Source organism: Mchenga conophoros, linkage group LG17 (genome assembly GCF_057382185.1).
Source record: "Mchenga conophoros isolate Kocher_MC1m ecotype Shallow Benthic linkage group LG17, M_conophoros_male_GT1.1, whole genome shotgun sequence".
NCBI lineage: Eukaryota > Metazoa > Chordata > Actinopteri > Cichliformes > Cichlidae > Mchenga > Mchenga conophoros.
The window spans coordinates 2,181,201-2,208,272 of NC_140542.1; the positions used below are offsets into that span (position 1 = coordinate 2,181,201).

Below are 27,072 nucleotides of genomic sequence, written 5' to 3' on the forward strand. Positions count from 1 at the left end.
GTCTGTCTCCCGAATCCAAACTGGAAGCTGGTTCCACAGAAGAGGGGCCTGAAAACTGAAGGCTCTCCCTCCCATTCTACTTTTAAATACTCTAGGAACAACAAGTAGGCCTGCAGAGCGAGAGCGGAGCGCTCTAATAGGGTGATATGGTACTACAAGGTCATTAAGATAAGATGGGGCCTGATTATTTAAGACCTTGTATGTGAGGAGCAGGATTTTGAATTCAATTCTGGATTTAACAGGAAGCCAATGAAGGGAAGCCAAAACAGGAGAAATATGCTCTCTCTTTCTAGTCCCTGTCAGGACTCTTGCTGCAGCATTTTGGATTAGCTGAAGGCTTTTCAGTGAGTTTTTTGGACATCCTGATAATAATGAATTACAGTAGTCCAGCCTGGAAGTAATAAATGCATGAACTAGTTTTTCAGCGTCACTCTGAGACAGGATATTTCTAATTTTAGAGATGTTGCGCAAATGGAAGAAAGCAGTCTTACATATTTGTTTAATATGTGCGTTGAAGGACATGTCCTGGTCAAAAATGACTCCAAGGTTCCTCACAGCGTTACTGGAGGCCAAGGTAATGCCATCCAGAGTAAGAATCTGATTAGATACCATATTTCTAAGATTTTCAGGGCCGAGTACAATAACCTCAGTTTTATCTGAATTAAGAAGCAGAAAGTTAGCGGCCATCCAGGTCTTTATGTCTTTAAGACATTCCTGCAGTTTAACTAATTGGTGTGTGTTATCTGGCTTCATGGACAGATAGAGCTGGGTGTCATCTGCATAGCAGTGAAAATGTATGCTATATCTTCTAATGATGCTGCCTAAGGGAAGCATGTATAATGTAAACAGAATTGGTCCTAGCACTGAACCCTGTGGAACTCCATAATTAACCTCAGTGTGTGAAGAGGACTCTCCATTTACATGTACAAACTGGAGTCTATTAGATAGATATGATACAAACCACTGCAGCACAGTACCTGTAATACCTACAGCATGTTCTAATCGCTCTAATAGGATATTATGATCAACAGTATCGAACGCTGCACTGAGGTCTAGCAGGACAAGCACAGAGATGAGTCCACTGTCAGAGGCCATAAGAAGATCATTTGTAACCTTCACTAAAGCTGTTTCTGTGCTGTGCTGAGCTCTGAAACCTGACTGAAACTCTTCAAATAAACCATTCCTCTGCAGATGATCTGTTAGCTGTTTGACAACTACTCTTTCAAGGATTTTTGATATGAAAGGAAGGTTGGAGATTGGCCTATAATTAGCTAAGACTGCTGGGTCTAGAGATGGCTTTTTGAGTAAAGGTTTAACTACAGCCAGCTTGAAGGCCTGTGGTACATAGCCGATTATTAGAGATAGGTTGATCATATTTAAGATCGAAGAATTAATTAATGGCAGGACTTCTTTGAGCAGTTTTGTAGGAATGGGGTCTAAAAGACACGTTGATGGTTTGGAGGAAGTAATTATTGAAGTTAACTCAGAAAGATCAATTGGAGAAAAAGAGTCTAACTTAATATCAATGGTACTAAGAGTAGCTGTAGATAATATTACATCTGTGGGATGATTATTGGTAATTTTTTCTCTAATGATAAAAATTTTATTTGTGAAGAAGTTCATGAAGTCATTACTAGTTAACGTTAAAGGGATGGTTGGCTCAAAAGAGCTCTGACTTTTTGTCAGCCTGGCTACAGTGCTGAAGAGAAACCTGGGGTTGTTCTTATTTTCTTCAATCAGTGATGAATAGTAAGATGTTCTGGCTTTGCGGAGGGCTTTCTTATAAAGCAGCAAACTATTTCTCCAGGCTAAATGATGATCCTCTAGATTTGTGACACGCCATTTCCTCTCCAGATTACGAGTCATCTGCTTTAGGGTACGTGTTTCAGAATTATACCACGGAGTCAGGTACTTCTGATTTGAGGCCTTAGTTTTCACAGGAGCTACAGTATCCAGAGTCGTACGTAGTGAGGAGGTGAAATTATTAACAAGATAATCGACCTCTGTTGGGGTAGCGTTCAGATAGCTGCTTTGCTCTGTGTTGGTACAGGGCATTGGAGATGATAACAGTGGGTGGATTATATTCTTAAACTTAGTTACAGTGCTTTCAGAAAGACATCTACTTTGATAAAGTCTACTCTTCACCGCTGTGTAATCAATTATTGTAAAAGTAAATGTTATCAGGAAATGATCAGACAGGAGAGGGTTTTCAGGAAACACTGTTAAATGTTCAGTGTCTATGCCATATGTTAAAACAAGATCTAGAGTGTGATTAAAGTGGTGGGTGGGTTCTTTTACATTTTGAGAGAAACCAATTGAGTCTAATAACAGATTAAATGCCATGTTGAGGCTGTCATTTTTAGCATCTACATGGATGTTAAAATCACCCACAATAATTATTTTATTTGAGCTCAGAACTAAATTAGATATAAAGTCTGAGAAATCAGACAGAAACTCTGTGTAAGGCCCAGGTGGACGATAGATGATAACAAGTAAGACTGGTTTCTGAGTTTCACAGCTGGGGTGGACAATGTTAAGCATCAGGCTTTCAAATGAATTAAAAGTCTGTCTTGGTCTTTCATTAATTAATAGGCTGGTGTGAAAAATTGCTGCCACACCGCCCCCTCGGCCTGTGCTTCGAGATTTCTGGTAGTTAGAATGACTCGGGGGTGTTGATTCATTTAAACTAACATAATCATCCTGCTGCAACCAGGTTTCTGTAAGGCAGAGTAAATCAATTTGTTGATCAATTATTAAGTCATGTACTAACAGAGACTTGGAGGAGAGAGATCTAATATTTAATAATCCACATTTCACTGTTTTACTCTTTGGTTCAGATGTGGATACTGTATTGTTCTTTCTTTGTAATTGTTTATGTTTAAGTTGTTTGTTGCTGGTTTTTAGTTTGTTTTTTGTCTTTTTGGAAGCTGACACAGTCTCTATGGAGATGGGTTTTTGGGGGGGTAGCAGGAGGAGAGAAGCTGCAGAGAAGCGTGTAAGACTGCAACTCTGCTTCCTGGTCCCAACTCTGGATAGTCATATTTTGGGGGGTTTAATAAATTTGTCCATATTTCTAGAAATGAGAGCTGCTCCATCCAAAGTGGGATGGATGCCGTCTCTCCTAACAAGACCAGGTTTCCTCCAGAAGGTTTGCCAATTATCTATGAAGCCCACATCGTTTCTGGGACACCACTCAGACAGCCAGCAATTTAAGGAGAACATGCGGCTAAACATGTCACTCCTGGTCTGATTGGGGAGGGGACCAGAGAAAACTACAGAGTCCGACATTGTTTTGGCAAAGTTGCACACCGATTCAATATTGATTTTAGTGACCTCCGATTGGCGTAACCGGGTGTCATTACTGCCGACGTGAATTATGATTTTACTGAATTTACGTTTACCCTTAGCCAGCAGTTTTAAATTTCCTTCAATGTCGCCTGCTCTGGCCCCTGGAAGACAATTGACTATGGTTGCCGGTGTCTCTAGCTTCACATGTCTGAGAACAGAATCGCCAATTACCAGAGTTTGACCCCCGGCGGGTGTGTCGCCGAGTGGGGAAAAACGGTTAGACACATGAACGGGTTGGTGGTGTACCTGGGGCTTCTGTTTAGGACTATGCTTCCTCCTCACCGTGACCCAGCCGCCCTCTTTCCCCAGCTGCTTGGGACCTGCCGGGGAACAGCTAGCGGGGCCTACGCTATTTTCGGCTGCACCAGCTACAGGGGCCTGGCTAGCTGCGGGTGAATGAAGGGTGCGAAGCCGAGTCTCCAATTCAGTAATCCTGGCCTCCAGAGCTGCAAATATGCTACATTTGTTACAGATATCATTACTGCTAAAGGAGGCCGAGGAGTAACTAAACATCTGACACAATGAGCAAGAAAGTGCAGGAGGGACAGGTGAAGTAGCCATGGTGCTAATGAGTCGGCTACGAGCTAAGCTAGGCTAGCGAGACAGTACAGAGACAGTGAGTGAATACTTTGGCTATAAATTAGGTAGTGAGTACACAGAAAGTGTGCTTCGGAGGAAGCACGTGAAGATTATACTATGAAAGAAGAATGTATTTAAAAGTTTCAGACGACATAGCGCTCTATGACTCATCACACCAAAGCAGCTGACCAATCAACAAGGCTCAACGAAAGAAGCCCGCCTCCCACAACAAATGATATTTGTTGTGTCAGCCAAGCTGGACATTCAATAAACAGGGTCCACCTCTGACAAGCAAAGAAGGCTGTTGTAGACCAAACTGCACATTAGTTCATATTGAACATCATGTAGGGTTGCATGTTTCAGACCAGACATCATTAGACTTTAACCATGTTGTGCAGACAGGTCGTTTTACTGCTTCATAAATAAATGTAATCAGTGAAAAGAGGAAAGTGTCTCTGTGTGTCTGTGACACTAATACCTGTGTGGCTGTTTCACCAGCTGCAGATACGCCTCTAACCCTGCAATCCACTCACTGCAATCGTGTGTGTGTGTGTGTGTGTGTGTGTGTGTGTGTGTGTGTGTGTGTGTGTGTGTGTGTGTGTGTGCGTGCACTCTCTGGAATTGGCACCCTGGGCCAGATTATGCAGGAACACAGCAGCTGAGACTGGCACAGACTTGAAAGAAGCGTCACACCTTTCACCCACAGCAAAAAGCCAAAGCAGCTGTCTTGAGTGTTCCTCTGCTGTAAAGCCATCAGACCGGAGCACAGTCATACGCTGTGGGTGTGGGTTCTAAGATGTGTGCGCAGGAAGCTGGATAAGTCACTCTGGGTTTAAAGACAAAGGGATTTAGAGGAGGAGGCTTTACTCTTTTTTGTCTCTGCCTATCTCTACAGGCTGCATATAAACAGGCTGAAGAAAGGCGGTGAAAAGAGAGAGACAAAGGGATTTAAAGGGGATGAGTGCTCTGTTTTGCTCTCGGAGAAGATAAACTGTGTGCATGAAAGAGGAGCTATAGTACAGAAGGCCGTAGAGAAATGGATTAGAGAAATGCATAAATAAGACTTTGTGTGTCATCGAGATCAAAAAGCAAATGTTTCGTGATCTTGAAATTACAAGCTTGTTTACTTAAAACTATAAAATAATTATATTGTGTGGTTACACGAAGTTCAAACCAAGCTCGATTCCAGCAGACGTCCTTCCAGAAGGCCTTTGGCTCACTACTTTGAATTTTTAGAAAAACTAATCTTGAATTGTTTTTTGTGATTCCACCTTGGTCTTCTTTCGTATGTAACTGTGTATTAAAGTAGGTTATAGTGCTCATTAACATTACCTGCTCCACACTAAGCTTTCATAGTGCAGTGGAGTCCCCGAAACTGTGAGACGCACCTACTGCAGGCAGAAGAAAGCACAGCAATGTTTTTCCTGCTGTCTCAGGTCTCTGTATGCGATGGATTCTCAGAGGAGAATATTTTACAGCAAAAAGTGATTCAGCTGACAGATATTTCGATCTATGCCAAAAATTAAAATACTGCAAAATGAGAGATGCGACACCTGAACTCAGGTCATAATGGAAAGTCTGATTCATCCCAAATTGGGTGTGACGGTGTTGGTTGCTGTTGGTTGCTTTCCAGAGACAAACACTTATGTTCTTGAATCTTGAAGTCCTGCAAGATGATGAGTTTGTATTAGTTAGTCTACATAAAAGTAGCTGACAGTGGAGTTTCTGGCTGCAGCAGTAGCTACTGTGTTAAGTCTCGGTTGTAAATGGACAGTTTTCCCATATTTTACCTGGTCTGTGGTGCTATTTATCCTTAAAGAGTGTTTTGGTGTGAGTTGTCCAGTTTGGGAGATAAATATGTCTGAGTTCTGTGAAATCAAAAAAAGATATTACAAGCTCAGCAGTAAAATCTCAACCAAGCAAATGAAGCAAAAAATCCACTTTGACCTGAGCAGTGTCATGTCAGTAATACACTCAGGGTCCACTCTGATTAGTTACACCTCGTTAGTGTGGGGTTAGAATTGCCCTTATTCTTCATGGGATAGATTCAGTTCATTCAATCAGCTCGGCCCTCTTCTCTGGCATCAACAAGACATTTTACCCAACGAGTTGCTGCTCACTGGACATTTTCTCTTTTTCGAAGCACTCTCTGTAAATGCTAATGATGGCTGCGTGGGAAATTCCCAGCAGTTTAGCAGTTTCTGAATTACTCATATTAGTATGTCTGGTACCAACAGCAACACAACGTTAAAAATCACTTAAACCATTTGCTTGGTGCTCAGTCTGAACTTCATCAAGTCAACTCGACCCTTTCTGCAAGCCTAAATGCACCGAGGCTGCTTTCATGTGATTGGCTGATAACATATTTGCATTACCAAGTGTAACAGAGTAGAGAAAACGTTTTTTTTTTAATTTCCTTTTATGTATATTTTTGCATTTGCAGTCGTTTTCTTTGAAAAATATTTATTTTGAAAAAAGGAAGTGGAACCTTCTCTGTTTCACGGTTAGCGATCAGTGCAGCGACTGTAGAAAAGGACGACCTACCAGCTCCCCAAAATGAAGCCAAAATGTCTCTATTGCCCCCTGGTGTCTGGCTGCAGTATAGGTCATAAACCCCGCCTCCCTGTTAGCGGAGGGGACTGGAGCCAGACCAGTGACTGTAAAAAATTTACTTTTCTGCAGTCATCCGATAGGCGATAATACTGTCATTTGTGTAGAAACTATGTTAGTCCAGCCATCATGTATTAAGTATTGAGAGTATTTGCACTTTGAAAAGTAAATGAGACAGGCTGCAGACGTCCATGCTGAACTATCGGTCGTCTTGTTGATGTGAGCAGGAGCTAGAGGGGGGCGTGTGGTTGTGTCCCCTGCCACGTTCACGCTGACACCTCATCTTGGCTAGGTTTTTTTTTTTTTTTTTGCCTGTCCCGTTTGGCTCTTTTGCATCAGAATTGTTGTCTAAAGGCAAAGAAAGATGCCCAACGGATTTACTTTACCAAACTGACCATCCCAGCCTTGCCGTAATGGTCCATTTGATTCACCTTTTATTGTTTATTTTATTTTCACTTACTGAATACGGGACAGACTTGACTGGGGGAAAGAAGGGGAGAAAGAAAGAGGGAAAGAGAAACAGCTGAGAAGAGGGACGGGGGAGAAGGGCAAAAAACAAAAACCAACAGAATGAGCAGAAAAAAAAAAAGAAATAAAAAATGCATATATCAATCACCTGGATCACCTGCTGAGAAAGAAAAAAGAAAACAAGCAGAAGAGAACAACAGTAATAGAATAAACAACATCACAATGATATATGGGAATATGACAGTAAATACTAAATATTAAACATTATTGTGCAGCACATAAGATCAACAGAACACAGTGTGCTTTGAGGTAGGAGCCAAAAAGGGTGTAGTTTGTGGGTGTGATCACCCGTGTGTACACCTGTGAGCATGGACGCGCTTGTTTTTAAAAGGTTCCTTCACGTAATGATCTGCTAGAGGGTGTGGGGGGGCCACAGCCCCGTCCTCCAGGGCATGAAGCAGGTATGTAGGAGATCAAGACTCCAGACATCCAGAGGCCCCCAGAACACAAGAGACCAAGGAAGACCAACAGAGGGGCAGCCGCGCCACTGTCCTAGGTTTATTTTGTTGGCGTTGGTGTAAAGCAAATGGAACAGATTCCTGGATTCTCTCCGGATGGAGATGGCGAGCCTATGCCCAGACTGAACTGAACTCTTGTTTAAGAAACTCATTCTTCTCTCCTGAGAAGCACCAAAGTGGTAACAACTCAGACCACCAAACCAAACCACTGAATCAAAAAAGCCAAACACCATTGCAAAAAGAAGGTAGAAGAACACTTCTCCAACTCCAACCCCCGACACATGTGGCAAGGACTCCAGACCATCACAGACTACAGGACCACCAAACCCTCCCCCGCATCCTCTGATGTCTCCTTCCTCAACGAGCTCAACAACTTTTATGCTCGTTTTGAGCGAGGGAACCCCACAACCAAAGCAGACATGTAGGTAGGAGCGGTGCTGAGCAGGATCAATGTCCACAAGGCTGCAGGCCCTGATGGCATCTCCGGGCGTGTTCTCAGAGCGTGTTCTGGGGAGCTTGCAGGAGTGCTCACAGACATATTCAATCTGTCCTTGGCCCACGCTGTGGTACCGGCCTGCTTCAAATCCACCTCCACCGTCCCGATACCCGAAAACTCCAACCCATCTTGCCTCAATGACTACCGCCCAGTAGCACTCACCCCCATCATCACTAAGTGCTTAGAGCAGCTGGTCCTAGCACACTTCAAATCCTGTCTCCCCCCCACCCTGGACCCCCACCAATTCGCATACCGCCAGAACAGGAGCACAGAGGATGCAGTCTCCATCGCACTGCACTCTGTCCTCTCACACCTGGACAACAACAACACCTACGCCAGAATGCTGTTTATAGACTTCAGTTCAGCATTCAATACAATCCTCCCCTCACAACTCATCAGGACACTGACAGACCTGGGCATCAGTTCCCTCATCTGCAAATGGTTACTGGACTTCCTGACCAACCGCCCCCAACATGTCCGGCTGGATAACCGCTGCTCATCTACCATCACGATGAACACCGGTGTACCACAAGGCTGTGTGATGAGCCCTTTCCTCTACTCCCTCTTCACCCACGACTGCAGACCTGCTGATGGTTCCAACACCATCATTAAGTTTGCAGATGACACCACGGTGATTGGCCTCATCAGTGACAACGATGGATCTCATCTGGATGACCAATTGCTCCAAGCTGGTCAAGAAGGCTCACCAAGGACTCTTCTTCCTGAGAACCACCTGTCCTCAGACATCCTGGTGAACTTCTATTGCTGCACCATCGAGAGCATCCTGACCAACTCCCTGAAGAGGGAGTAGAGGAAAGGGCTCATCACACAAGGCTGTGTGATGAGCCCTTTCCTCTACTTCCTCTTCACCCACGACTGCAGACCGGCTGATGGTTCCAACACCATCATTAAGTTTGCAGATGACACCACGGTGATTGGCCTCATCAGTGACAACGATGAGGCCGCCTACAGGGAGGAGGTGGATCGTCTGGCTGAGTGGTGCGACACAAACAACCTGCTGCTTAACACCGAGAAGACCAAGGAGCTCATCGTGGACTACAGGAGGAATGCTGACCCACATCCACCCATCCACATTAAGGGGACGGCTGTGGAGCGTGTGAGCAGCTTCAAGTTCCTGGGAGTCCACATCTCCGAGGATCTCACGTGGACGACCAACTGCTCCAAGCTGGTCAAGAAGGCTCACCAAGGACTCTTCTTCCTGAGAACCACCTGTCCTCAGACATCCTGGTGAACTTCTATCGCTGCACCATCGAGAGCATCCTGACCAACTGTATAACAGTCTGGTACGGGAACTGCTCTGCCTCGGACCGGAAGGTGTTGCAGAGGGTCGTGAAAACTGCCCAGCGCATCGCCGGAGCACCACTTCCTGCCATAAAAGGCATCTACAGGAAGCGGTGTCTGAAAAGGGCTGGGAAAATCATCAAAGACCCCAGTCACCCATCACATGGACTCTTCACCCTCCTGCCCTCTGGGAGCTCCGGACTAAGACCACCAGGTACCGGAACAGCTTCTTCCCCACAGCTGTCAGACTCCTGAACTCTGCCTCCTGACATCTGACCCACGTTAACACATGGACTGAACATACACCCATAACCACCTACACTTTATATAGCCTCTGTAGAAAGTAGCCACATATTTCACTGATCTTAACTGCACTACTGTATAATTCTGTATAAACAATCATTCTGTACAATATAATTATAATTCTACAACTGTTTATAACTTGCATATTTCTGTTTAGTTTCATATTTATATCCTGTTCATAGCCTGTACATACTTATAGTTATAGCATATTCATAACATACCTTCATACCGTGTACATTATAACATAATAGACCCATTTCTGTAATATATCTATATACCTATATTATTGCTAATATATATTTTGTAATATATCTATATCATGGCTAAAGCACTTCTGGATGGATGCAAACTGCATTTCGTTGCCTTGTACTTGTGACATGTGCAATGACAATAAAGTTGAATTCTATTCTATTCGATTCAAAGCAAAAAAAAAAGCAACGGAATTAACAAACAATCCTGACTAATGACCAAAAAGTACAAACTGAAATAATAATGAACTCAATAGGACTGTTTTTTTATTATTGTTGTTATTTTGGAAATTGTACATTGTATATCATTTTATTTTCACTTTTCTACCAAAATAATAACTATTGCCGCTTATTTTGAGTGATCATTGAGTGCATGTCCTTACATTAAAACCAAAGGAATCTCAGAGCTTAGCTTTAGCAGTGTTATCTATCTGAAAATCAGGACTGGACTGATACCACAGCAGCTCTACTTTACACTGACTGCAGCAGAGTTAACAGTGCGTAATTTTCTTGATAATGTAGACGTCTAAACCCAAACAAATTCTTGTTTGCTGCATTTGAGGCCATCGAATCACAAACTCGAACAAAGAAAACAAACAGAAAAGAGAATGTAGTTGTCACTGGGTTTTATTGAAATCCTATTTCTCATTTTTTCCTTCGACGTCTCCTTTCTGATTTTTTTCTCCCTGAGGGGTGAAACACACGATGCAGAGAGACAAAGTAAAGTGCTCATGAGAGGAAGAAGAAACTTTGATTGCACTGAGGGAAAGTCAGAGCACTTTGTCATTATCTTGTCTTTGGTGCTATGATTATACCCCACACTTTTCTCTTTGCTGTTTAGTCACAGACACATGCTGGTTCTCTGCACAAGTGTATATTTAAGTACAACACACTGTTGATCCAGAGATGTACATCAGCGCACACGTTCTACATATACAGTAAACACATATCACTGCACACATGTACGGCCTCCGGGTTCATTTCATTCTCTCGTGTCACTGCGCCGCCTGCTTAATTTAACTCTTTGTTGCATTTTAACCCTGGAAAGTAAAACAGACGTCTGTATTACGAGGCCACGAGCACGTATCCAGAGAGGAAGATAAATAACAAAGTAAATATGAGTAAAACTTTTTCAAGGCTCATGTTTTAACAGTCACAGCAATGCATTATTAGTCATTAACTTCTGAATCCATTCAGATTAAATGTTGATAAATCCAATAGCTACGTTTTAAAAAAACAGGGATATACTCTCCGCTTTCACTCTGTTAAGCAGTCAGTGGTTCTTCCACAGACCGACAAACTAAATCGACACTCTCCCTTGTGTGTTTCATTTTTCCTCGTCAGGTAAAAACAAATCAGCTGGCAGAGCAGCATAAAACCCTTGCACATCCAAAGAGTTTACAGTATAACATTCTTCACATGAACTTTAAAACGTTGGGCTGACATCAGAGATACAGTGTAAAGACTATTCTCTGTCCTTGTGGGTTAGCTTTCACCTGTGAAGGAGGTCTGTCTCCGGGCTCAGGTTGCCGGTTTAACGTTACCGTGGGATAGGGACGGCCGGCCTTACCCAGGTGTCGGATATCCTGGAGTTTAAAGCATGAAATGACCATGCTGCAGAGTTCACTAACCTCCTGTCCTCCTGTCACATGCATGCATGAGAAGGATTCGGTGCCTACCCCCAGAGTTACAACACTGTTAGGGTTGAAAAGCTACAGATCGTCACAAGACACTAAAGACTCCATAAAAACCTCTGCCAGTTAAATTCTTATGATGGTCTGTTAACAGCCCCCTCAGTGAAGGCGAGGCCTCCAGGCTCCACTGCTGCTTTTACAGATAAACATCCAGGGCTGTGTGTCAAACTGTAGCCTCTAATGAAACATCTGTGACTGGCTGCTGCTCAGGGTGGTGTTTTGGGGATTCCCAGATTATTTTTACTTTATTAGCAGTACTTTTAACTGCTACTGCGAATGTGTTAAGAAGTGAACCCTGCAGCAAGTAGCATCATAGCGAGCATGTATCTGTGTGTGTTTGCATGTTTACTTGACCTTGATGGCACCTGGCAGGAAAGCTCAGTGCTTCTAGCCCCTGGCATGAACACTGTCTCCATTCATGGCCTTCCCACACTGCCCTTATGCAACAGCGTCAGCACAAAAATCATGAATCAGTAGATTCACAGATTTAAAGCTGTAGCTTAGAAAGGCTGCTTTTGTGATGCTCAGTATTTAAACATTGCACCAGCCATGTTTGAGATAAAACACAGAGCAGTCGAGTTCAGGCATCTGTGGTAAGTACGTGCAGTTTGTTAACTGAATATGAGGCTGGCAGGCAGATTGGCATGACATCAGTAAATATGTCAGTATCATCAGGACCCAGTGTATGTGAGTTAGTTAACTGATCGTATCCAGCTAGTAGGATACAAGGTCGAGAGGTTCTTGTTCTCAGTTTGCCACTGAAATCCTCTGAATCTGCACAACAGAGTCACAGAGTTCAAAGTTAGACTCACAGAATATCACTGATGGTGGGAAACATGCCTCATATAAATGTTTTACATTTCCCTGAGAGCTGTTGACTTGAAGTTGCTGTTGTAGCTCAACACTTTACTGAAGAAGGTAATAACCACGACCACAGCTTTCCATAAAACATCAAAGCGGGACAAGAGCATCAAAAACAAACTCATTTTAGACTGATCTGATTTTCCAGTTTCAGTGTAGCAGAGACAGAGAGGGCTGAAATGTATTTCAAATGTATCCAGTTACACTGTAACAGTCACACTTGCTACTTTGAATGAAGCTGCTGTCAGCAGCTACACCCGAGTGCTGTCTGTGTATAAAAGCCAGCAAGACTCAACAAATTTGGCATTGCAAACATTCTTGCTTTACAATCAATTATTTAACATTAAGCTTATTATTTTCTGCAGCATTTGCTTACTCCTCCTTCAGAGCAGCTCAGTAGACAGCTGTGCTCTTTTTCTAGGTATGAATGTATGAGGAAGGAATATGAAGCAGAGTGCTTCAGAAAAAGAGTGTGTGTTCTCAGTTATCCCACTGGAAAAATACAGGTACAGAAAAACTTCCTCAGATCCAGTCGGTGTCTCCGTGGCTGCAGGCGGTTATTGTGTCATGATGATTGGCCCAGTTTCTCCTCAGCAGCTACTGGACTTCTCATAAATGACATAGTGGAAAAGTCCATGTACTGCTGGTCTTATTGGAAAGGATGAATCTGCCTCATAAAGCTTTCATAGCAGAGCCTTGTTACCTTTCATGCAGCGACCCGTTAAGCTCTATGGTTGCAAATCAGGTGCTATTTGGTACAGTTGTGGCACACTGGCAGCTTTATGCCTGCCTGCTTTATGAATGCCAGCCTGTGCGCACAGACACAGACTGTCTTTAGTGCTCAGTGTGTGTGACAGAGAGGTGCTTTGATGAATCCTGTTGATCTTTGTTTGGCTGTCTTCACAGCTGGCGAGCAGAGAGAGAAGCTAACTCAGCGACCCGAGACGGGGAGCGCAGACGGATGAATTTTTAGGAGACAAAACGGAAACGGCATTCTTATGATAATAAGCAGCATCGAGCTAAAGACAGGATACGTGCTGCTGCTGCACTTCACCCTCTCGACACTGGACTTTCTTCTTTTCACACACCCACTGTAAAGTCTTCAGAAACACAAGGCATACACAGAATAAATCGGACGGTTAAATGTACACAGGAGTAATGACTGTTGCAGCGTCTAAATTGCAATAAGGAGCAGAATCTTAGCTTCATGAATGAACAGTGCCTCTCTAAACAAAGGGAGGTATAAATCAAATGCATTAGTTTCTCTCTTTCAGCACCTTAGGGGTCACCACAGTGGAGCGTCTGGCTCCCCACCATCACCCACCCATAGCCTCTATATTCATGTGGTCTACTTCTTCTGCACGTGTCCAAACCGTCTCAACCTTGCTGCTCTAACTGTGTCTCCAAAGCACTCAGCCTGAGCCGTCCTCATGCACTTGTTTCTAATCCTGTCCGTTGTCGTCACTCCCAATGACAGTCTGTCCATTTCCAGCCTTTTGTTATGTCTCACTACTGTCTCATGAATCTCCCCTTTCACTTTTGCTGCTGTGCTTCTGTCACATATTTTTCACCTCTCTTATGCGTCCATTGCTTCACACGGTTGACCTCAGGTATTTAAACTCATCCACCTCCACTACCTGTACTCCATGCAGCTGTCACACTGTCGTCTTCTCGTTCACACACATGTATTCTGCCCTGCTTCTGATGACCTTCATCCCTCTGCTCTCCAAAGCATACCTCAACACACCAGGTTGTCTTCTATCTGTTCATAGTCTGCAGACACTCCCATCTGATCTCATCTGTCAGCCATTGCAAAGAATTAGAGCTGATTGCTGATGTGATCCCATCCCTACCTTAAACAGATCTGTTCACACACTCATATATGTGCTGCACCAGCCACTCCTGATTCCTTCAGCACCACAGTTCCTCTCCAGGCATGCTATCATATGCTTTCTCTGTGCTGCTGTCCTGACCTTTTCTGTGCTTCTCCATCAACACTCTCAAAGCAAACATTGCATCTGTAGTGCTCCTTCTTGGCATGGCTATACCGCTGCTCACTGATTATCAGCCCGCCAAGAACTCTTTCACATATTTTCTTGGTATGGCTCATCAGCTTTATCTCTCTGTAGTTACTACAGCTCTGCACATCATCATTGTTCTTGAAAATTGGCACTTTGTCTCCATTCCTCAAGCATTTTTTCATCCTCCTAGATTGTGTTAAAAAAAAGTCCGCTGTATGTCATCAGGACCAACCACCTTTCCACTCTTCATCCTCACGTTGTCCTTACTCATCCTCTGCACTTCCTGATTCACTAACTGCCATCCATCTGTCTCTCTCTCTTATTTTCTTTCATCACAAACCCCTCAACACACTCCCTTCAATCATTAGTACATTTCCTTTCTAACTTAGTCTGTCAGTCTAGCCAATAAAGTCCATTTCCCCTTCTGTTGGCACCGTTGTAGACCAGTTTGAGTCCATCTCCTAAGCTCCTAGCCTCCCCCTTATTTACCCTGGACAACTGCACGCACAGTATATCTACTCTCCTTTTATCAGCCAGCTCTCTTTGCCAGTCAAGTCATAGTCTTTCCTTCTCACTCGCTGCATCCTTGTCCATTTTGTTCTTTCCCTTAACCTTTTGGTCCTCAGCATTTAGCTTATTCTGAAGAAACATCCTCAGGTCATTACGTGAGACAAATTGTGAATTTCTTACTTTTGCACCATGAAAATTCATGACTCTAACTGGAACATTCAAGTGTATTTTTAGTCATCTTTAGCTACATAGTAAAAGTCTTTAAGTCCTAATCTGTACTAAAACTGTTTGATTAGTAACAGAAGATGATTTACTGTCAAAAATATGGTTGGTTCAATCTTTATTTTAGCTTTCAGAATATTTTACACTTGTCTTAACTTTGTTACAATACAGAAACACAGGTTATAGCACACGTATATAAAACTACTGCCAAGGCAGCCAATTAACAGTCTGATGAAGGCTCTGTCAGAGACTTTGGTCAAATCAAAGTGACCAAACTGATGTGGAGTAACCCTGAGACTTCCTGCGTCGCTGGCTTGCTTTGCTTTGTTGATACTTTAGCCTTGGGTCTACGTTTGTATGTAAGCTAGTTTACAGACTTTCACTGGAATATGTTTCTTCTGTCCTTTAGCGATCACTTCCTGGCTTCCTTCCTTTATCTCTTTCTTTGCTATCATCAGCAGATTAGGAGGAAGCTATTCATTACCACCGCTGCGACAAGCGGCTCAGCGCTGATACACAGATGATATTTCAAACTCATAACAACTTTCAGAGACAATAACACAGTCGTGGTGAGGAAATGAAGACTTGAAATATTGAAACACAGTCTCCATGTTGCCCTTTCATCACTTTCTCACACATTTTAACAACAAATGTGCAACAAGGAGAGGATGTGCATTTCCCATCATCTCGAACCCTCAGGATAAGGAAGTAAAGCCTTCCCTGTTTGCAGATACGCTGCTGACAGTGACTTTCGTGGTGGGATTAAGGATTTCCAGCCCCCCGGTTTTCTCAAAGTTGTGATGGTGTTTGCCAGAGAGAAATAGGGACTAAACCTTCACTTCCATATCAGTGCATGGTGTCTGTAACACTAAGTAATTCATCATCTAGTATACCTGCACGCAGAAACTGCTGAGCTGGATGTTTGAGGCTCTTATTGGAAGAGATCAAACTGAATTAGCCATAAAATGTGTCGCGGCTAACTACTTTTATAGCTGTGGTTTTATGACATTTTATGACACTGGCTCTTATTTGGTGCCGTTTCACTAGCTTGTGTCCACAAAGTATCAGGGCAGAAATGGGCAAGCATATTTGCTAGTGCTATAGTCTGCTGTCCAATGGGAAAAGCTCGACATGGCCAGAGGTCAGTGACCTCCACCACATCTCATCTCCTCCTCCTGCTTTTCATCCCTGTCCTCACTCTTCATCAAAACCCCACAAGAGACTTCACAGGGCTGCCTAAAGATGAGATAAGTGGTAGAAAGTGATCCCAGAGAAAGAAGAGAGATGAGAGGAAAACTGAGGGCAAGCCTGAGAAGATCCCCTTGTCTCTTTTCCCGAGTTAAATACAGTTTAAACTGTGCTGAGATGGAGGGCTGCATGTCTGCTGCAACATTTGAGGGAATTATAGCCTGATGCTCCCACTTCTTCCTTTTCTTTAAGAGTTTCATCAGCAAAGAGCTCTTATGCCTTAGTGGGCTTTGATGCTTTGGAGTTGATGACCATGACTGCAAAATGCATAAAAGAGCAAACAAGTGGAGACGCACAAAAGGAGCACTTCATCTTGACTGGAGACTTTCATTGTCCATCCTGAAAAAGCTCCACTTCCCTTTCCCAAAAGCAGGAGTAACTATGGGAATAAAGGACGCCCACTATTGCTTTAATTCTAATAAAGACAGCAACGTTTGAAAATACTCTTTTATCGTTGCCCAATGAAGAAAGATCTAGATATTACTTTTTCTCTGGTGGGAATAAAATATTGTGTCTTGTGCAAAAAAGCAAATCTTAGTTTATGTCATGGTCCTGGGCCATGTGGGCCCAGTATTCTTAGTTCCTTGTATTTTTGTATTTCGTTCCTTATTTAGGCCATGTTTTCTGAGTTGCCCTGTTGTGTTGTTCCCTAAGTGTTTTCCCTTCATGGCTTTTACCCCCTGTGTGCCCCTCTGTGTATCTGTGAGCCCTCGTCTCTCCTTATGTTTTATTCCATGTTTCCCCTGCCCATTATGTCTAAGTTCTCCCCGTGCTCTCTCTCTCCCCCCTGTGTGCCCTCTATGTATTTATGAGCCCTCGTCTCCCTTTGTGGTTGTTTCATGTTTCCCCAGCCCGTTATGTCTGTGTTTTCCCCGTGCTCTCTCTCCTCCTGTCTGAACCTCTGTGCCTGTACATGTCATGTTCAGTTCACCCCGCCCTGTCTCGTTATGATTATCAGTGTCACCTGTGTTCCCCGTGTGTGCCCACTTTCCTCGTTTACCCTCTGTGTATTTCTGTCTGAGTCCCCCTCTGTTCGGCGTCGCGTTCTCCCTCATGTTGTGTGTAATTCTCCCCGTGGTTCGGTTCCTTGTACAGCTCATGCTTTAGTTTTCCCAGTTTTAGGTTATTTTGTATTACTTCTCGTGGCCAGCAATAAAGCTGTGTTTTTTGAGTTTATCCCCGTGTCTGTGAGTCTGCATCTTGGGTCCTTCTCCTGCCTGCCACACAGCAAACCATGACAGTTTAAAATAAATCATAGTTTTGTGCAGAGCTGTCTAATGTGACAGGAAGTTATTTTTTGGTCAGGGAGAGCAAGGATTGCATGTGTTTTATTTATTTATTTTTACTACACAAAATTACATTTGACTGCAAAATATCGTAAGTGCTGGGCAACCGTGTTTTTGTATAGGGATATAACCAAAATACAACCAATTGGCAATGTTTTACACCGAGGCCCAGTCAGTGTGAGTCAGTGTGAGTCAGTGTGCTTCTTATAACTGAGACACTACTGTGCAAACAATTGTCAGGAGACAGGTTGGACCACCAGGTGACTCACAGTATGAAACTGCTTTGCAAACCTGTCCACATCATTTTTGTGGACAGGTTTGTATTTGTATTTAAATGTAGAGTATTTTTGTGAGATATACTTAAATGAACTGAGCACTAGATAAGTGAACAGAAAGATAGTGAGAAAAAACGATTGTAAGTACTTTATTTTTTGGTTTAGTTCAAGAAGTGTATTTTATAGATGTCTTATCTGACTTATGGGGGGCAGCACGGTGGCATGAAGGTCCCTGGGTCCGACTCCCCCATGTAGCCGGGGCCTTTCTGTACTCCAGCTTCCTCCCACAGTCCAAAGACATGCAGTTAGTAGGGTTGGGTTAAATGATTATAATTGCCCGTCGGTGTGACTGTCTGTTGTGTTTGCCCTGCGATAGACTGGTCGCCTGCCCAGGGTGTACCGCGCCTCTCGCCCCAGCTGGGATCGTTGTAGACTTGTTAGCTACGGGATAACAGGAGCACATCGTGCAATCCCCTACTGTAAAAGCTTTCCCCATGATGCCGTAGCAAGCTGTGCGTGTGATGAACTGCAAACTTGGAGACCTGTTTTGAAAGCTGGCGTCCAAGAGAATCACATGCAAACCTCTTTAGTCAAAGCTGTGTTCGTGTACAGACTCCCTGTTAGCCCCAGTGTTGTTTCATTACTTCATGTCAGCATCTCTCCCACCCTCTCAGCCCCTGACAGTGTATCACTGAAAGGCCATGGCTGTGTGGAGTGGGACAGAGTGGTAAGGCTGCAGGCCACAGTAAAATCAATTTAGATACTGTGAGGAACCCAGAGCACTGCCCTACAGGGGAATGTAGACCCAGAGGAAAAATAATCAAGAGGCACGAGCAAACATTCCCGCCCCTAAAATGCAAAACTTCCATACTGCTCTTACTCTTCTCATTTCTTTCTGTAACCTCATCCTTTCTCTCCTGCCACGGTCGGCTTCACCACAGGCATCACTGGGACGGTGAAATATGCCTCCGATAAATGATTACCGACTGGAGCCACTCATACCGAACTCGCAGGATCTGTAATATTCTCCAATATCATTATTTTCCTCCACACCCATGGACTAATCTCTATCACAGTCTGTGGAATGACTCAAATAAGGCAAAAAGATAGAGTGAATAAAGAGATGAGTATGATAATAAAGCCTAAGATTGATAACTCGCAATCTAACTGCCTGTCTTTTCCATATCCGTCCTCATGCCCTCTTTCTGATTCATTTCAGTTGTAGAGTGCTCGGCTTTTTCTCAGTGCCGTGTTAGTGACCAAGAGCACTAAAACATCTTTAAGTTTCAGAACAAATGTGTGAAATAATATTTTATTATTCTGCTACAATAACTAGTGTAGTGAGTTAAATATGAATGTTGGTGACTAATACGGTATGTTCCCTTTCTTGGGAAAGGTTTAGTTCAATTATTGTCAACAAAAATCCCACAATTGTCACATTTTGCTACATTTGTTACAAACGACTTGCGCAGAGTTTAGCTAATGATGAAGTGTTGTTGGGTTTAATTATTGGATTCCTTATCAGATCAACTGGTAATAAAACCAGTAGGCAGTTCATTTTGTTTGTTTTGTTCATCCCTTCACACAGATTACAGCCGGGCTTTCACTGGGACATACTCGTCCAAACTAGTAACATGGGAATTGGAGCTTTTCATTTAGCCAATGAGTTTTTCTTCTTTAAGCTTGTGGTTAGCTGAACCCAATCAATCACAGCTGAAAAAGAAAGATTTATTTTTTACATCAGCCTAAAGAGGGTTCATTGGTTTATCTGGTAATTATCCTGAAAGTTGGCTAACCACCCAGTTTGAGCTGGGAACCAGTGTTTGTTCAGGGACCTTTATTGCACATCACACATTGTTTACTCTGGATTCTTTTCAACTCTGTGCTGTAAACTACATAATTAAAGTAAAACTGACTGTTCACATCTTGTGCTGTACTTACCCTCCTGAAGCCTTTTATTTGAATTTCACAGTAGTCTCTCTCTCTCTCTCTCTCTCAGACGGAGTTATCAGGAGCTGCTGTCCTCCACCAGGCCAGGAGGGATCAGGTAGTCGATGCCTGTCGGGTCTACAGTGCATCGAGTCGTAAGCGGAGAGTCCTGACACCCGGAGACCTCAAACACCTCGTGGTGGATGAAGACCATGAGCTTATCTACTGCTATGTCCCCAAGGTGGCCTGTACCAACTGGAAACGTGTCATGATGGTGCTTACAGGCCGGGGCAAGTACAGGTGAGTTTGGTACTGTACAGAGAGGAAGGAAAATAAGTGCTTCTGTTGTTCTTCACTGTCTCGTGCCTCTCTCACGCAGTGACCCAATGGAAATTCCTTCCAATGAAGCCCACGTTCCCTCCAACCTTAAGACACTGAATCAGTACAGCATTGCTGAGATCAATCACCGCCTCAAGAACTACCTCAAGTTCCTTTTTGTTCGTGAGCCCTTCGAGAGGCTGGTTTCTGCATATCGCAACAAGTTCACCCTCAAGTACAACTCATCCTTCCACAAGCGCTTTGGCACCCGAATCATCCGCCGCTACCGCAAGAACGCCACGCAGGATGCCCTGCTCAACGGGGCTGATGTCAAATTCAAAGAGTTCATTGAGTATCTGGTGGACCCGGCCACACAGCGGGACGGACTCAACGAGCACTGGCAGACTGTGTACCAGCTCTGTCACCCGTGTCACATCCACTATGACATGGTGGGCAAGTATGAGACACTGGAGGAGGATGCAAACTACCTGTTGCAGCTGGTGGGTGTAGGTGACTCCCTGCGCTTCCCGACCTACGCCAAGTCCACTCGTACCACGGATGCTATGACGGCTCAGTTCTTCAGCAATATCAGCACTCAGCAGCAGATCCAGCTCTACCAGCTTTACAAGTTAGACTTCCTCATGTTCAACTACTCCATACCCAGCTACCTGAGGTTGGAGTAATGGTGGACAGAGATGGGACTCTGAGAGCGGCTGATTCGGTCAAACAGATAAAAGGAAATGAGCGGAGGGCAGAATTTTATGGGAACAAACTTGATTTAAAAAACTGTAAAATTGATGTGTAAACAGGTGCCGGAGGTGTGGGAGTTTCTGGGAATAATTCAGAGGATGTTCAGTCAGCACCGACTGGACAGGGATGTGGGCTAAATGGACTAGACGCATGCAAAGACTGAAATGTGTGGGTGAAGCAGGTCTTCATGGTTGTTATCCTCAGAGGATGGACTGGATGAGGGATTCTCCTGATGTTGTTCCCTACACGCAAACTGCTGACAAATTAGGCTGCTTCAGATTCTGCAAAGCAAACAGCGTCCTCGCACGTGCCCTGACCCCAAAGCATTATGGGAGCTAAGTTTGTCTCCTCCTCCTTCTGATCAATATAGAAACTCCGCCAAATTGTAAGGCACACTTCACATCTTCCACCGAGCTCTCGGCGTGGCGAGCCAGTACCCATCATGCTTGCTCTCATTAGATTCATACAGCTGAGAGGGAAACTGCCTCATCACCACCTCGAGGATTACTGCAGCTGATGGCTGCGGTTCCACTCTCAAGACCTCCACATTAGTAGTGTGGCGGTGCAGCCGACAGCTCGCTGTCACTGGTTTCTAGCATTAGTTTGTCGGCCCTTCTGCCACAGCAGTGAAGTGCTTACGTATCATTGCCTGTAACACCAAGCATCCTTAATACTTTGAGCTACAGAACGTGTCTGGACAGGTACAGGATTCGCTCAGTGGGCGCACCGGCCTGCCTCTAACCTACAAGACGAGAGACGGCCTGTGTGGCTGTTAAAGGGTTAAAGGCGCTGAGTCTCATTACCGCCATGCCCTGCATAGAGGAGCTTCGTTGACGTGCCCCTGCTCCAGCAACCAAACCTGTTTTTCACTAAATGATCCTCTTTTCTCGTCTTCATGCTTTATTTGTTTTTATTGTCTTATGAATCACTGCTGCGAGCAGCAATGAAAAGATTATTTAATTTGCTTTGTTGTTGAAACTAAGATGGAAAGAATTTAATATTTTATTTTCTTGGGCTGAAAAACATTTAGGACACTTTAGAGAAGTTCAAACTTTTTCATTTCTTGTGGTACATTTTTGGCCCTTGGCTTTGTCTTTCTGTGCTTCACATCATTCAAAATTTATGTTTTTTTACATTTCTATTGTCAGACGTTTGGTGCCAAAATGGCTGAGGGCCTCAGAGACCCACAGTCACTGTTAAGTGCACATCTTTGCCATTTAGGACATCCCAAAGAAGACACGTCAACAATCAACATAACAGAGAAAGGATCCTGTGGTGTGATTAATGTTGTGTAATGTCAATAACTACACAGGAGGGAGGATGGGCTGCCCGTCACACACTATAGTGACAGAGGGAGTCGTTTTGTGTTTTACACCAGTTTGTACATTTTAATCCACTCCAGCTTCAAATTAATTTCACAGCGTTAGAATATTTAATTTATATAGCACCAAATCACAACAACAATCCCCTTAAGGTACTTTATATTGTGAGGTACAGACCTGAGAATAACAGAGAGAACAACAACTGCCTTTGAAGCACTGTGGCGACAGTGGGAAGGAAAAACTCCCTTTTAACAGGAAGAACCCTCCAGCAGAAGCAGGCTCAGGGAGGTCAGCAGATCTGTGTGAGGGGGCATTGTGGTTAATATAGTCAATTTAATTCAATTCAGGATAATTCCATGTTTTCGTATCGCACCAAATAACAACAACAACAATCGCCTCGAGGTGCTTTAGGTTGCAAAGTAAAGACCCTCAAAATGTGACGAGAGCGTTCCAGCGGTGATGACGTGGCGACAGTAGGGTTATCACAGCTCAGGCTTGATCACTGAGTTTGATCTCATCCTGAGAGATTAGCAAGACAAGCGTAAATATATATATAACACTACTGATTGTACTTCATTAAGGATTTTGATGGTTTTTGAGTCCCTAACTCTTTGGAGTTGCAGTATGATGTTTTCTTTCTGATAGAATAAATCCAGGTCCACTCTGCTTGAAAACTGTCTCATTATGACCCCTGGTTAGTCAGCACATCTAAATCAGATTACACATACGCCTTTTCCCCCTCGGGCTGGATGTTGTAGCTGCAGATCCCTTCTTGTTGCTTTGGACTCATTGCTGGTGTCCGTTTGTGCACATGCCCGTGTCTGGAGGTTCGAGTCAAACAGCCTTAGTTTTCCTTTCTAACACCCACAGACATCTGGCTCTAATAAAGGAACGAGTCTACTGGGCTGGCTTGTCGCCCCGGTCCTCATCCTCCAGCAGAAACAATGGTTATATTCTCATCTGGGCCTCCTCCTGGGTCAGGCCCACACAAACACACTCACACAGACACACACCAGCACTGCTGCTGAGGTTATTGCCACGCAGCGTCTTACTCAGCAGTTATAGGGAAAGCCACGAGCAGGCAGAACCTCACACTGTCAGAGCTCAGTTTAAACGGCTCATTTTGCGCTCAGAATGAAAGACAAACAATGCACAAAGGACCTCTTAACCTGCAAACAAGCCATTACAGCGGCCTCTCTTCACACTCCGGTTTCTCTCCTCCTACATCGCTCCAGAAGTGGCCCCCTGGTTTAAAAACAAAACCAGAACAAAAAGGCTCAGTGTCAGTGATCAGTACTGTCCATGCAGGAAAACGCAGCCTGCTTAAGCAAACAGAGCCCACGGGGACTCCTGCAGCCCTGAGACGCTGTCTCAGTCTCTCAGTTACAAACAAGCAGCAACATTTAAAGTTATTTTTCCTCCATAGCTGTGTCTATATTGAGGACTAGCTAGTGGGTATATTTATGTTGTTTCTGAACGACGTCTGCTTTTAGACTGAACTACACATTTGCTGTCTTCTAACAGCAGTTTTCCTCTTGAGGATGAGTAGATGATGTTATTTTTCTGCTTTACTTGTATTTTTATTTTATTGTATTGACACCCAGATTTTGTAAATACAAGAAAGAATCGTTTCAGAAGCAGGAAAATTGTGTTTGAAGTGAAATTTCCTGTAAATTTGATGGTAGAAAGTTCAAATGGAATCCTGACTCAGTTCTGTGCTTTGGAGTGGGTGTCAGTGTGCCTGGCTCATGATACACACAGTGTAAAAGATGGACATATCTAATATAATCTGACGTATTTGTTAGTGACATTCAGCTATGCAGGCTGGAGCTGAGCATTTCTGTCATTCTGAGTGAAAACAGGAGACACGGTGCAGCGCCTGGCCTTGGATTGGACTCTTTGTCAGTGATGATGTCAACAGATTAAGTCTTTTAGTGTAAATACACTTATTTGTTCAGGTCATTTATTTGTTTTTTACTTTCAGAGTTCAGATTGTTAACATGCTAAAAAAGAGCTGATTATAAAGGTAGAAGATACAATTTAAGTGGGTGAGCACGCTGCTAGTTTGGCTAATGACCTAACCCTCGTCACCTGTTTCCACCCAAACGCTGCAAGCTCTCAGTCGGCTCACTCGCTCACTCACAGCAGTGGAGACACAAAGGTCGTTTCAGTCTCTCTCTCTGTGGGGACACTTTTCATCAGCAGAGACACCATATTTGAAAATAAGCATCATATCATCAGCACAGAAGGACAAAGCCAGGATGATTTCTTACATGCGTTCTCTGCCTGTGTCGTGTCAGACATATCTGAGTCCCAGCACAGGATATTTTTGTACAGTCCAAACATGATGTCATTCATTCTGCTGTTATTTTTTGAGCTGTGATATTTATGACTTACTTTGGTTGCCTCATACATACACACACAGACACACACACATTACTACTCTCATTTTTCTGTGCCTTTCATTCAGAGGCGACACAGAGACACAGTGAACATCCTGCAGTCACATTAGGACAGAAGGCGTACATCCTCAGTTATAACCTTACTCATACCTGCAATAAAGAAGTGACCCCATCAGGTATGACTTCAGCTTTATTTTTAGAAATCTGTGGGACGGACATGATCCTGAAAACTACAAACAAATGAGCGTTCGTCAGAAGTTGCTCAGTTTATTACAGCTTGGATTATTTGGAGTATTTTGTCCAACAAACTGGTAATACCGGTATCACCACAACAGGTTAGTGTTAAAGACACACAAGTCAGAGCAGTCAAAGGATGAAAAAGTTGTGGACATTTTATCCCCCACCAATTGCAAGCACTTGGATGTTGTTCGCAGTCGCTATAAAATCGACTCTCTCAGTGTTGTAGGCCTCTAAGTGAGCCGCTGGTTGCAAGAGAAACGTGGGTATTCCCTGACTGGTTGGAAAACAGTTGGAGTTTTTTTGACTTCACCCAGTGGCTGCCAGCAGCTTCCAGCAACCACTTGCCAACTGGTTGGGGAATACACATTTTCCCCTTGCAAACAGATGTTGCCAGATGGGTGCGACTGGTCTCTAGACTTAAACCACTTTATTTTTAGGTCAAACAGCAGCAGACTCAGCCAAAATATCTGTAACAATCCCAACAACTAGCAGAGCAGAATAGTATGAATATGTACAGCACAGATTAGTTATCCAACTAGCACCAGAACAAGCTAACATTCTGACAGCTGAAAACTTTGCTAAATATAACTGCACAAAATTAACTATCAAATGTAAATCTTTCTAAAGTGTTTATGAAGTATACAGGCCGAAAATGGTACCTACATAGTAAAGTCAGATTTCCAAAAAACGTAACCATCTTTTCCCAGTTATTGATCCTGTTTAAGATGCAAATAGTTAGCTTGGTTGTAACACTGTTACTCTTGCCAATAAATATTTAATAGCAATGACTCCAAAACTAACAACCCAAGTTATAATAAACTGAGATGGTGTTTATTATAAGTGATCTTATAATAAACAAGTTAGCCTGAGTAGGCCTGCCCTTCGCATGCTCAGCGACATCTAGGCACGTTTTCAAATCAGTTAGCATTAGCATGGGCATGACCTGTCCAAGCAGGTTTCACGTGTCTCTGTGTCGCCCTGACGTTGTGTACGTCCTTCAGCAGAGGCCCCGCACGTCTCGTGGTTCCAGCTGCTTCCCGTGCTGCCAGGAGGCACGGATGTTGCGCTGTAATGTGTGGGTGACCTTTTAATTTAAACGATCAGTGTGTGATGCTGCGTTATTCCATATCATCAGCGTTTTCACCATGTGTGCTGTATCAAAGAGCTATGTGTCAGTGGAGTTTGTGCGCGTGTGTGCGCGCCACCACTGCTCCAGGAAGTCGAGACCCTCGTTCCAACATGTACCATTAATTTATTTATTTATTTCTAGATACTGCTTCCCTGCTCACGTTACCATGGCAACACACCCAAATTTTCTATATGTTGCTTTTCCTCGTGGGACAGCCTCTCGCTGTGCTCTTTTACTCTGTTCATTTTCAGGGGTACTTTCCAAAATCATGAATAATGAATAATGTACACTGTGTGGGAGAGTGGGGTGGATCCTACAGCAGCGTGACCCGTGGTTTATCCTGTTTTCACAATAAAATGACACTGAAATCCACTTTGTCTGTGACTCCTTCTGTCTTGTGTGGAACTCGTGTACGCTTCTATCTATGGGGTTGGTGGATTCTCTAGCTCCTAACTAGTCTGGCCATTTTTATTGCCATGCTACTTCAGAAAGGCGATGTCTCTGTCGTGATGCACAAAGTAATTTACCACACTTGTCAATATGTTTTACTGTTATGGGCAATAGCTGACCATTCCAATCACAGGGCATCGAATACTGCTGCTCTGTCAGGTGGTGCTTGGATAGGATCAGAAATTTTAGAGAAAGTATGTCCCATCACAATAATCTATGCAGACAAGCTGTAACACGCTCATTGTGATTAAATCTGACTTTGAGTGTCCATATGGGACGGGTTTGCAGTAACAGACCTGTTACAATAGTGGAAACAGAGACGTCTTGCCACCAGGGGCGGAGCGTGGGGGTGGCTTACTGGGCTTAAGCCCGGGTTGTTTTGTCAGAAGCCCGGGGTCTTTTGGAGTGTAATTTTTTCATAGTTAGATGCCTGGCTGACAACTGTATAAAACAAAAAGTGCAAGCAATATTCGAAGCACATAGTGCACACTGTGGGAATTTACGACTGTGCGTGAATCCCCCTGATATTGGTATGATCCGAGC

At 43.7% G+C, this 27,072-nt stretch overlaps 1 protein-coding gene across 2 annotated transcripts in view; it reads left to right on the forward strand.

Annotated features, from left to right (window-relative positions):
* The window catches only part of chst11 (carbohydrate (chondroitin 4) sulfotransferase 11), a 106,660-nt gene extending 80,215 nt beyond the window's left edge, over positions 1 to 26,445 (forward strand). For both annotated transcript variants that reach the window (XM_085251169.1, XM_085251170.1), the window contains exons 3-4: positions 19,989 to 20,218; positions 20,298 to 26,445. In XM_085251169.1, coding sequence (XP_085107295.1) covers positions 19,989 to 20,218; positions 20,298 to 20,919 — 852 coding nt within the window. In that variant the 3' untranslated portion in view covers positions 20,920 to 26,445. The remainder of the gene's footprint in view (positions 1 to 19,988; positions 20,219 to 20,297) is intronic.
* The last annotated feature ends 627 nt before the right edge of the window (positions 26,446 to 27,072 follow it).